Source organism: Sinocyclocheilus grahami, unplaced genomic scaffold (genome assembly GCF_001515645.1).
Source record: "Sinocyclocheilus grahami isolate Dianchi unplaced genomic scaffold, SAMN03320097.WGS_v1.1 scaffold33.1, whole genome shotgun sequence".
NCBI lineage: Eukaryota > Metazoa > Chordata > Actinopteri > Cypriniformes > Cyprinidae > Sinocyclocheilus > Sinocyclocheilus grahami.
In genome coordinates, this window is record NW_015505212.1 from 3,133,954 (window position 1) to 3,146,388 (window position 12,435).

Consider the following 12,435-nt stretch of genomic DNA (forward strand, 5'->3'; position numbering starts at 1 on the left):
GCTACAGATGCTCCATGACTGACCCAGTGGGCGGAGCCTCTGCCTGTCACTCACATTTGGACACGCCCCCTTCAGGAAGGCACCATTCAATGCCTTTTTTTTTGTCTTCTTTTTTAGTGTGCGCACACACAAAGGCCGTCTGAGTATGGGAGAAGCGAGGGAACTTCCAAAGGGAACACGAAATTAGAAGTGGGGAATTGAAGTCAGAACAAGTCTGATTGTATCTCGAGTCTTATTATTAGTCTAGGTGCTCCTCTCTGTGAAGCTTCAATTATGGTGGCGGCTGGCTGAGTATATTAATAGATAAACCATTTGAGCAGGTATAGCTCAGAATCTGTCATATTGCTTTTGATGTTTGGGAACAGGGGCCTTTACACTGGAAATGTACAATTCAATGGGCAAATACATCAGACTTCAGTCTCAAAAGACTTTCAAAGTGGTCCACATTTGCAGTTGACCGATAGCTCCTTAGTCGTCTCGAAATAAAGCAACCGTCCCTGCGGATATAAGTACAATTTTACATTTGAGTGCTCAGTTGATTCCCCTGCCTGTGTCTTTCAGCCACAGTCCTTCTCCCATTGCTCAACCTTGTTGAACAAGCTCGGAACGTGTGCGCAACTGCGTACGTGTGATTACTGCAGTTTTAGGTAGCTGGGAATGGAGTAGTTGAACATTAGAAAGTCCAGTTTGTAAAGTTGGTACAGCTGGCCTTGCTGCTGGGAGCTGATGTTGTTGAAAAACATGGCTGCCATTTGGTCGGTGGTACGGGTGGATTTGGCGTACGACGGGAAGCGCAAGGAGTCACCCACCCCTGCCAGTTTGAGCACATAGTTGGCATCCTCCTCCAGAGTCTCGTACTTGCCCACCAGATCGTAGTGGATGTGGCAGGGGTGGCAGAGCGAGTAGACCGTCTGCCAGTGTTCGTTGAGCGGAGCTTCTCTCTGAGTGCCCGGGTCCACCAGGTACTCAGCAAACTCTTGGAACTTCACGTCGGCACCGCTCTGCAGCGCCTCGGTTGTTGCATTCTTGCGGTACCGCCGCACAATCTTCGTCCCATAGCGTTTGTGAAATGAGGCATTGTATCGGAGCGTGAATTTGTTACGGTAAGCCGACACCAACCGCTCGAAGGGTTCGCGCACAAAGAGAAACTTGAGGTAGCTCTTGAGCCGGTGGTTGATGTCGGGAATGCTGTACTGGTTGAGGGTCTTGAGGTTGGAGGGCACGTGGGCCTCGTTGGACAGGATCTCCATGGGGTCGCTGTACTTGCCCCGGCCGCTCAGCACCATCATGACCCGCTTCCAGTTGGTGCAGGCCACCTTGGGGACATAGCAGTAGATGAGCTCATGCTCCTCGTCCACCACAAGGTGCTTGAGGTCGCTGGGGGTCAGGACATGTCGCTTGTGGCTGGACGCGCTGTGGGCACGACATGTGTCCGCCACCTGATCCCGTCGGGCCTGATGCAACACCGCCGCCGCAGAAAACTCAGCCTGAGAAAGAGGAGAAGAAAAGGGTTGATGGTATTAATGAGAAAACAGATAAAGTAGGTCGAACAGTAGAGCATAGCTCAAGGGTGTCCAGTCCTGCGAAGTTTAATTCCAACCAGCTCTAACACACTTGCCTGGAAGTTTCTAGTGAGTCTAAAGACCTTGATTACTTTGGTTCTGATGTGTTTAATTAGGGTTGGAGCTAAACTCTACAGGACAGTGGCCCTCCAGGAACAGGTTTGGACACCCCTGGCATCATGGGTTTATTTTTCAGGGAATGCTTGAACTGATAAGATGTAGACATTCAATGCAATGCAAGACGCATTGGATAAAAGCGTCTGCCAAATGCATAAATGTGAATATAAATGTAAAGACTCATTTCCAACGCGCAATTTAAAGCTCTGTAAAGACCATAAATCAGCAGGCTGCCATAAAGGGGAAAGTTTTGCACCAGTCAGTATTATTAAAATCTTAGCTTAAATCCTCTACAGCAGGGACACTTAATTCTGCTCCTGGAGATCTCCCATCCCCGCCAATTTTAGTTTTAACCCTTTAAGATTAGTTTTAACATAACATCCTGTAACTCCAAATATTAAATGTGTTTAATTAGAGTAACTTAACTGTGCAGGAAGGTTGATCTCCGTGCAGGAAAATTTAATATTAAAACATCATAAATAATAATTGACTTTTATATTGTCATTGTACTGAAGCCAAAGGAAATTAATAAAATATTATCTTGAGACTATTTACTTTGTGTTAAGCTGATTTTGATTTCCTACTTTTTATAACTATGACTGTCAATAAAATTTCATTTTAATTTTAAATTAACTTTTACAATCCTAAAAAAAAAAATTTGATTTAAGATACTGTACCTCATTTTGGCCAAATTATGACATAGTAAAATAATCCAGAATGCACTGATTAGAATGCGCTACAAACAAACTGAGGGAAAAATGCATAAAAATGAGAGATTGTAAATACACCTTCCTGAAGATTTTAACCTAATTAAAATGAACTGTTTTACCCAATATTTGTGCATGATATTTATATACTTTTTGTTATTAGCTTAGCATCATATTAATGTCAAATTCTATTGCAATCAGTTGTAAGTCTTCCAGCGAGCAGTGCTATTTTGTGGTGTTTATCCTATTAAAGAGTGCTCTTAAAATCCTGAACTTCTTCCACACTGTAACAGAAGCAGTGAATATACACCATCTCACCACATCAGACAAACCCAAGACTTATTAAATGTTCTGCTGAAGGCCTGAGGTAGTGAAAGCGGAATCTTGCTGAGCTGTGCTGACCCTTCCCTCAATCTGCTCAATAAGGGCCAAAAGTTAAAGGTCAGTCTATCTATCTATCTATCTATCTATCTATCTATCTATCTATCTATCTATCTATCTATCTAAACTTTCAGAATTTCACTTTTTGTGTGAACTATTCCCATTTGAGTTGTTCTTTAGTAGTTGAAATCGATATCTCTAGCTCTGGTTTCACTCGGTTTCATCAAGTTTCTTCATCTTGGATGTAATCTAACATTTACAAAGAGAACAGCACTGTACACTTCTCCAAAATCATTATTCAAACCTACAGCCACCCACATACTCTGTCTCTCTGTGTGTGTGTATGCGTATGTGTGTGTGTGTCTCTCAGCCTCTTTCACTCTCTTTTATACACACCCACTCTCATCAGTTTAAGCACTCTATTCCAGTGGAATTTTCCCAGAGTTTGTGGACAGTATCTGCGCCGCTGACAGGTTTTAAAATTCCTAGAATAAAGCACCATTGCATCACCTTATTAACAGATAAATTAATATGGAAACCGAAACCATGTTTTTGCAGATACAGAACATAAAATCAGGTTGTGTAGATGTTTATTCTTAAAGGGACAGTTCATGCAAAAATTTTTACTCTCCTTCCAAACTCTCCTTCTTCTTTCTTCAGTCTTCTGCAGCTTTGTAAAATAAATCACAAAAGTCCTGATATTGTACTTTTATGGTGCTTTTTATCATTTTTGAAGCTTGTTATCGTCCATGTTCATTTGCGTTCATTTTATGGAAAAGAGCAGCATGAACATTCAACTAAACTTCTACTTTTGTGTTCCACAGATAAAAGAAAGTCATACAGGTTGGAATGACACGAGGGTGAGTAAATGAAGACCGTTTTCATTTTTGCATGTGCTATTCCTTCAAATTGTATTCAAAGTTTATAGGAGACAGGCAGCATGAAAGAATGAATTACAATGAATAATCATAATAATCAACCACTCAGTAGCTCCGTAAAATTCTTAAAACTATAGTCTGAGCCTCATCAGTAGCAGGACAGTGTCTGTATTTGGCAGAGCTGTTCAAAACGCTGAGAGCTTTTCTCAGAAGCACAGTCTCTTTATACATATATAGCTAATGATATAGTGTCCACTCCAGTTCCTGCAGACATGTCAGGATTTGGTAATAGAAAACCTTGATGCAAAAGCTTGAGTGGATTTTCCTGCTATCGGCCCTGAACTCCATTATGCAGGGGTATAGATAAGAGAAATGGGGTCGTAAGAAGTAAAAAAGGAGGTGAAGAGCGGTAAATGTGAGGCAAATTAAGGTTCGATGGCTCCTGGTTTAGTCACTTTTCTCTTTCTCTAAAAAGAAAGAGTCCGTTTTCTACAAACCTATTTTCTGCTATTTTTCATGCCTTTCCCTCTCTTCTCTTCCCTCTCTGATCTGTAACGCAATTGACCATGGCATCTCCACAACCGTATGTCCACAGGCACGGTTCAAAGCACAGAGTGTGTGTGTGTGAGATCGTGAGCTGTGTGTTGAGAGGGCTAACAACAGCTACACATGTCAATGACCAAAGCTACGTTCAGTCAGTCTGTGTTTGGGATTAAAAGTCATATTTACCAACAGATTATACAACATTTTACAGAAGCATCTCAGATACTGTCTGCATGAATAAATAACTGAAGTCAAGCACCTTTTCTGTTGTCACAATAGCTATGAATAATGCTTCTAATCATAATAGTAAATAGTAACAATAGTAAATATCAGAGATTGTATTTCTGTGATACTAAAAATTAGTGGTCAACCAATATATTGTATATCGGCAACATTTTCACTGAAGAGCAATTTTAAATCCTAGATTACAAACCCTTGTACATTATTTCCAATTTGCTGCTATGTCATATTCAGTTACTTTCATTTTTATTTTTAAAACCAGAATAAAGGAGATGTTGCTATTTTTTTTAAATCAAGTTGAAATCATTTTATGAATAGTAACCACTGAAGAGCAATTTTAAATCCTAGATTACAAACCCTTGTACATTATTTCCAATTTGCTGCTATGTCATATTCAGTTACTTTCATTTTTATTTTAAAAACCAGAATAAAGGAGATGTTGCTATTTTTTTTAAATCAAGTTGAAATCATTTTATGAATAGTAATAATAAAGCAATAAGTTATTAAATTATTATAAATAATATAATTGAAATTAAATAAATTATTTCAAATAGTATTTATAATAAATACAATATAAATATAAATAAATACTATATATATATATATATATATACTGTATATATTAATTTTATTGCGTCAAAAGTATAAAATATTTCTTACAGATATGTTTTTTATCAAGTTATTTTTCAGATTGATTTTATTATTTTGCTAAATATTATATAAAATAAATTATTTTATTGCAGCAATGTTGTGCAACTTAAACTTCAAGTTCATCAAGTTTATCAGGTTCAAACATGTTTTTCATATTGAAAAATTTATCAAATTATTTTAAATATTTTCCTAAATATGTCAAATAAATATAAATTTTATTGCAGCAATGTTGTGCATCCAAAGTATAAATAATTTTTACAGACTATTTTTCAAACTCATTATTTAATAGATTATTAATATAAAATATTTAAGTATATTATTTTATTTTTAAATATTCATTTTATTGCAGCAATGTTGCACATCTTAAATTATTTAAACTTTATATTAATTATTTATTCATTATCTATTTATATTGAATAATCTTCAAAATATTGTAGTAAATATTATGTAATCCTTTTTTTAATTGCAGCAACGTTGTGTAAATGTGATTTATCGTTCAGTTAAATCATGTGATATTATACATATATTCAGTACACATCAGCTTTTCAGCCACTCTTCTCTCTAAAATAACAGCCAAAAAACACTGGCTGACCACTACTAGAAAGTCTTCACAATAAAAGGCTCTGATACATACATTTTTGAGTTCATAATATTTAAGAGAGTCACTTTGTTTATAGACTGAGCACTGAGGTTGTTTATAACTGAACTGTGTGTGAACAGAACCGGATTCAGCACTGTATCCTAACTGAGGCTACCCTCCACAGGTTTTGTTATTTGTTCCCGCCTGTTTCTCTCCTGCGCTCGCACAGATCCAGCATCAGTCTTCAACACATACTTTCACCTCGTTATCACAGAGCAGACAACGATGCTAAGATATATGGTCTCTCTCTCAGCCTATGTTTCTTTGTTTCTCTCTCCATCCCTCCCTCAGTATCTCTGTCTCTCAGACAAAAACACACGTTCACATGGTGCTCTGTCAGTCTGTAGACGCCCTGAGCTCATTTATTCCCAGCACACCAACACAGCTAGCTGCTCTCCACCGCAATTAGATAGCTGGAATGCATTCACATTACAATAATACTAGAACGACACACACACACACGCACACATACACACACACAGATGCCCACTGAAACTCTGGCAGAGGTTTGTGGGAAAGAAAAACAGACATATTTGCATTCAGTAGCAAAATGCATTAATAAAGATTCAGCATACAATAATTGTGAATTATTTGATAAACAAATATGTTGAATAACGAGTAAAAGTGAGTAGATGAAGTGAGTATTCGGCTGGTCACGTGATCTCAAAATGTTGTGAAATAAAGCCGTTTTTATTAGGCTACTGATATGATTTTAACCCTATTTTTTCCAAAAGAATTTTTCATTTCTTTACGTGTTAAATTTTAATGAGGAAAAAATGACTGCGTGCACCTTTAATGAGATTCAAATCGCACAGTAAACCACAGCTGGCAGTAGCCTGCGGTAATTGTAACATTTTGTCAAGTCGATGCGCTACAACAGAGCGCTGATATGCGTAAGTGTGTTTGAGGTACGTTTGTGTTTGTGTGCGGTACATTTATCTTCACCACGTTCAGGCTTTCCTGAAATACAGAGAGTGCAAAACACCGTAAGAAGTAAACATAAATAGCACCACGAGCAAAGCATTAATAATCATACATTTAAAGGATCTGTTTGCCCACCAGAGAGACCGACGGGGTGTTTCTTAAATATATTGGCACTTTTGGCCCTGCGGAAGTTTAGAAAGTAAACTCTTGAAAATACTTTTCACACTCTAATTTACTTAATTTGTCTATTAATAATGTTTATCATTGGAAAAATGGTTTTGCCGAGGCAAATTTCAATAGATATTAATAAATATTTAATAAATAAATACATTTTTCATATTTTTTACTTTAACTATATATATATATATATATAAATATTATAACACATAACAACTGAGAAAAATGAAGGTAGATGTGGTAAACTTTTTTTTTTTTTTTTAAGAAAAATAAAATAAAATAAAATAATAATCTTGGTCAGTCTTTTATACAAATCTTGTTATTTTTTATAGTTGTATGCATATAATTGATGCCATTTTTATGATAATTTAATAATTTTATGATTATTAAACATATAATGGATTTTCAAAATGTTTACACTAAATCTTATTGAAAGTTGAAATCTGTTCATTTGCATAAAAATCAACCTGTGGCCATAGTTGCAGAAACACCCACTAATGTCTCACTGAAAGTTCGCTGCTGCTTTTTAGGAGATTGACTCTCGGTCACTGAGGTTATGATTTGCCCCCGTGACCGCGACGACCTCAGAAGCTCTCAGACTAGCTTTTATAAGCATGAGATGAATTATTATAGAAAGTCAAAGCCTTGCCTCTCTCATCCTTTCCTCCATCTGTCCTCATGCTAAGATTTATCATCCATTTATATGAGCTCAGAGAGAGAGTTTAGCGCACTCAGAGGGCTGAAGTTTAACTCAGAGAATTCATTTGATTTCTTTACTAGAGACGTCCACAATAAAACGAACAGAGTACATTTTTTAGAATTAGATTCAAATCAGTTTGCACTTCAAAAGATATGCATTAACATTTATATTCTATTTTATTATATGTTAACACACACACGTACTATGGTAATATGTTATATGACAAAAACTGTCAATTTAAATTATTTCTGTGATGGTAAAGCTTAATTTTCTGCATCATTACTCCAGGCTTCAGTGTCACATGATTCACATGATACTTTACTCTCAATACGCAATACGCATACTCTAATATGCTTTTTTGGTGCTCAAATATTATAATTTATTATTGGTATTCAAATATTAACAGTGGTTATTGTTATCAATGCTGAAAACAATTTTTGCTGCTTAATTGATTTTATTATTTTACTCTCTTTCATGATTTTTTGCTGAAAAATTAGCAAATAATCTTTTGAACAATATAAATGACAACTGAATGTGCCCTTGCTGAATACAAGTATTAATTAAAATAATAATAATAAATCTTACATACCTCTTATATCTTACATAACTTTTGAATGGTAGTGTATCATGGTTTCACAAAATTATTAAGCAGCAAAAACTGTATCCAACATTTATAATAATCAGAAATATTTCTTGAGATCCTAATCAGCATATTAGAATGATTTCTGAAGGACCTGTGACACTGAAGACTGGAGTAATAGAGCAATTTAAAATATTTTAAAATAGAAAACAATTATTTTAAATTGCAATTTTATATTTATATTATGTAAATTACATTATGCAATCTATTTAAAGCAAGTATAATACATAAATATATTATTTTAATATATTGTATTATATATAAACGTTAGTATGGTGTTTAAAACTAAGAAATACGTTTGTTTGTTTTTCAAAGACTGATCATCTTAATCACATCATGCAGAAATTCGAGCAGTATTGGTGCTGATACACAGGAAGTGTATCCTTATTGTTCTTATCATTCCTCCATTACAGTGTGGACACGGCAGGCTGGCAGCGGCTGTTGCTGTGGCGATGATGATGATGATAATGATGATGATGACTCATGCCTGCTGCGCTGAGTCCAGCTGAGTGCTGCGCTAGTTTGTGTGCCCTCACGTCTGCCTGTATTTGCTCAGTAAACACCAAACTGCATGCCAGCTCTCAGAGTCCTGCGCTGCGAGACAGTTAATACCTCTTTTCAGCTGTCGCATACACATATTCATACACACACACACGCGCTGCAGATAAAGCTGTCCTTGTGCATCTCTCCCCCTCACACTCAGTCCCAGCAGTCCCTGATTCGACGTGCTGCTCGTCTTGACGGATCTCTTGTCTGTCTCTTAAAGCGGAGGGCTTGATTTAGTGCTGCTGCAGTAAAATTGATCCTGTGTCAATGAGAGGAGGAGAAAGAGGCGAACACGCTTCTGCCCGCAAACCCTCGTTCACAAGAGACCAAATCAACTTTTCCAAACTGTAAAAGCTGAAGCAACTTTTCCATGATTTTCGCTAACAGCCACACCGCAGGGATGAACTCCTTCTTTCTCATAAAAACACGAGTTTACACTTCATTTTAACAGCCTACTAAAAAGGTCAAGCCACTGTATGATGTCGTTCCAGTGTTACATCATAGTATGACTCTATTATTGCATCATCCCACAATACAATCAGTGCCTTTACATCATTTTCATATTTCATTTATGCTCATACTTAAAATAAGGGATTTTAACAAGTGAAACAGACTTATTGAAAATATATTACTTGAAGAAATTACATAATGTCATTTTCTGGTGCAAGTAATCATGTGACTTCCTTTGACCTCTAGAGGATATCTAATAGAGGAGTATGTGAACGCCACTGACGAGAGGGAGGGAAAATGGAGCGGCCGGAGAGATAGAGAGAGGGGGTGAATGAGTGCAGTGTCGAATGCCCTCGGCGCTCAAACAGGAAGTTTCCACTGGCTCTGCCCGACACTGCCAATGTGTCCTTTCTACTGGCCAGGTACACGCGCAAACACACAGACATGAACTCACAGGGTGCTGCATTGAGAGGTTGCGTAAAAGTGCAAGGGAAATGCTACCATGTGTGCTGGCAGTGTGTGATAGAGAATTGTGGGATGTCTCTAGAGTGATGTAAGACTGTTACACTAGTATTGAAGAACTTACTTTGAAACTGAAGCTTTAAAGGGGTCATATGATGCGATTTCAATTTTTCCTTTCTCTTTGGAGTGCACAAGCTCTTGATGCATAAAGAAGATCTGTAAAGCTGCAAAGACTAAAGTCTCAAATCCAAAGAGATATCCTTTATAAAAGTTAAGAGTCAACCACACCCTCCTAAAACGGCTCGTTCTAACACGCCCCCACATATCTACGTCATGATGTGGGAAGATTTGCATAACGCCGCCCAAATGTTCACGCAAAGAAAGAAGGCGTAACTTTTGTTCTTGCTGTAGTATTGTTGCCGCCGCCACTATGTCGAGGAGACGCTGTGTGCTTCGTTGTGAAAGCGAAACTACTTTGTTTGGTCTTCCAAAAGAGGACACAACTAGAAATCAGTGGTTAAGTTGTATTTACAACACTGTTCCGGAACAGTTCAACCCAAATATTCAGATGTGTGCCGCGCATTTTATGGCGGACGAGGACTGTTTCCTGAGAGAGTAGCCTACAATGCCGGTGTCTGTTTCTATAAAGTGGGAAACAGTTCCAACTTCACAAGGACAGTCTGGTGCTTCTGACTCACAGCCTGTAAGTACGTTTTCATATTTAAAGAATTTGCCACTGATGATTCAAACGTGAGTTTTGAGCAGTGTAGAGTAGGGCTTGTTGTTTGTCGTTTCTCCGATTACAAATGCAGACATGGTTTTATGTTTACGCGGCGCGATATGCAACGCAACGTGTAAAAAGACAGTGTAAGTCATTATAATCAGTACTTATGTCCCCACTGGATGCAACAAATGTCTCGCTTATAATGGGTTTTACTGGTTTTGTCTCGTCGCGGCAGGTGACGGCATCACAGTATGGTAATGGGCGTAACATTTCCATCACACGCTTGAGGTATTCGGCCAATCACAACGCACTGGATAGCTGGCCAATCAGAGCACACCTCGCTTTTCAGACCGATGAGCTTTGTAAAAATCGACGTGTTTCAGAAAGGCGGGGCATAGAGGAGAAACAATAATGTACAGTATGTGGAAAATAATGTGTTTTTTGAACCTTAAACCGCATAAACACATTTCATTACACCAAATAATGTTCTTTTTAGCAACGTCATATGAGCCCTTTAAAATGAAGCTTTACTTTAAAATGTTACCTGAATATATGTTTCTACACATATAGAAAATAGGTTTGTTTATTTATCTATCAGTCATATTTTATGATTATTAAATATTTCTCATTCAAATTTTTGTATTATTGTACATTTATGTATATTTGATCATATGAAATTGATAATATAAGATATATTCTGGTATATAATTTATATACTTTTTTATTATTTTGTATTTTTTTTAAATATATTTTATGTATATATTATTTTAAAAAGTCATACATTATATACCTGAATCGAAAAAGTCCCAGTATTTTTGCTGAATATTTTATTTCGCTACTAAATATGCAGAGTACACAAATAAGTTATTTAAATATTTTCCCCCCCAAACCAGTTAATTAGAATTAAGCATCCAAATGAAATGACTTACTAAAATTGAATTAAACTTGAAATATGTATTTAAGTTAGAAGCTTTGATACGTTTCATTAGTTATTCACTGTGTAGATTTGGACACACACCCTCTTTTACCCCGACCCACCTCGCCAGAAAAACCTGCCTTAAGATAAACAAATAAAACCACGCATTTCCCACTGAGCCAGCGAAAGGGACTCATACAGAGGACAAGGAGAAGTGAGGGAGGGTGGGAGTGAGAGATCCTGAGAAGTCAATGTCAAGCCAGTGATTTTCCACCTCTCGCACCTGAAAAGCATCTTACACTGAGCTACAGAGACAAGTGGCATAGAGGAGTTCAGTTCAGTGAGTTCACAAACTAATGTCAGAGCTGTGTGCTGCGGCTGCTGCTGTGTGCTGAGGGAAATACAAGACATCTGATGCTTTGATTATAGTTCTCCTCTGAAGAGTTTAAGTGTAATGAAAGGCTGCCTGAACTTTCACCAGATTATCAAAGACTCTCTCAAACACACACACACAGTGTATTAGTTTTACAAACTTGTTTTTATTTTAATGATTTACTAATTTCAGTTTAGATTATGTGTGTGTGTGTGTGTGTGAGAGAGAGAGAGAGAGAGATTTGTACAATCTAAACTAAATATATATATTTTAAAGATTTTACATAATAGCCTGGTAGGCAAACATTTTAAAATGCTTTTATTTTATTTTATTTTCACTTTTATTTGTAGTAATAATTTTTAAGAACGTAGTTGAGAAACCAACAGAACATTTACAGAATATATTATTGATAAAATTTTAAAATAGCTAAATCTGGTGGAATAACATTTTTTTTTATTGTATTTATTTTATTACTTTATTTTATTATATAAAAATATACAGTGAGTTAATTTATTGTGCACTTCAGTGAACCTGAAACTAAAGCCACAAGTCTCTGCTCTGTGCTCAGGCTCCCTGAATTCCTGTCCAGCGTTTAGTCCCAGAGCAAAGCCACATGTCCGTAAACATCTGAATATGGAACGCTGCAAATGACTCTGACAGTACAAGAAAGCATTGAGGATTTTTAAAGCCCAGTGAAACCGATTCCGAGATGAGAGTGTGAAATATATGTGTCAGTTTGTGGGTTTCTGAGTCAGATTCACTATGATAAGGTACGTCTCTGTGCCTGTCTGATCTTGCATCTTC

At 36.8% G+C, this 12,435-nt stretch overlaps 1 protein-coding gene across 2 annotated transcripts in view; it reads right to left on the reverse strand.

The window, feature by feature from the left end:
• Positions 1–223: 223 nt before the first annotated feature.
• The window catches only part of LOC107580584 (carbohydrate sulfotransferase 11-like), a 40,236-nt gene continuing 28,024 nt past the window's right edge, over positions 224–12,435 (reverse strand). For both annotated transcript variants that reach the window (XM_016266269.1, XM_016266263.1), the window contains exon 3: positions 224–1,487. In XM_016266269.1, the coding sequence (XP_016121755.1) occupies positions 633–1,487 (855 nt within the window). In that variant the 3' untranslated portion in view covers positions 224–632. The remainder of the gene's footprint in view (positions 1,488–12,435) is intronic.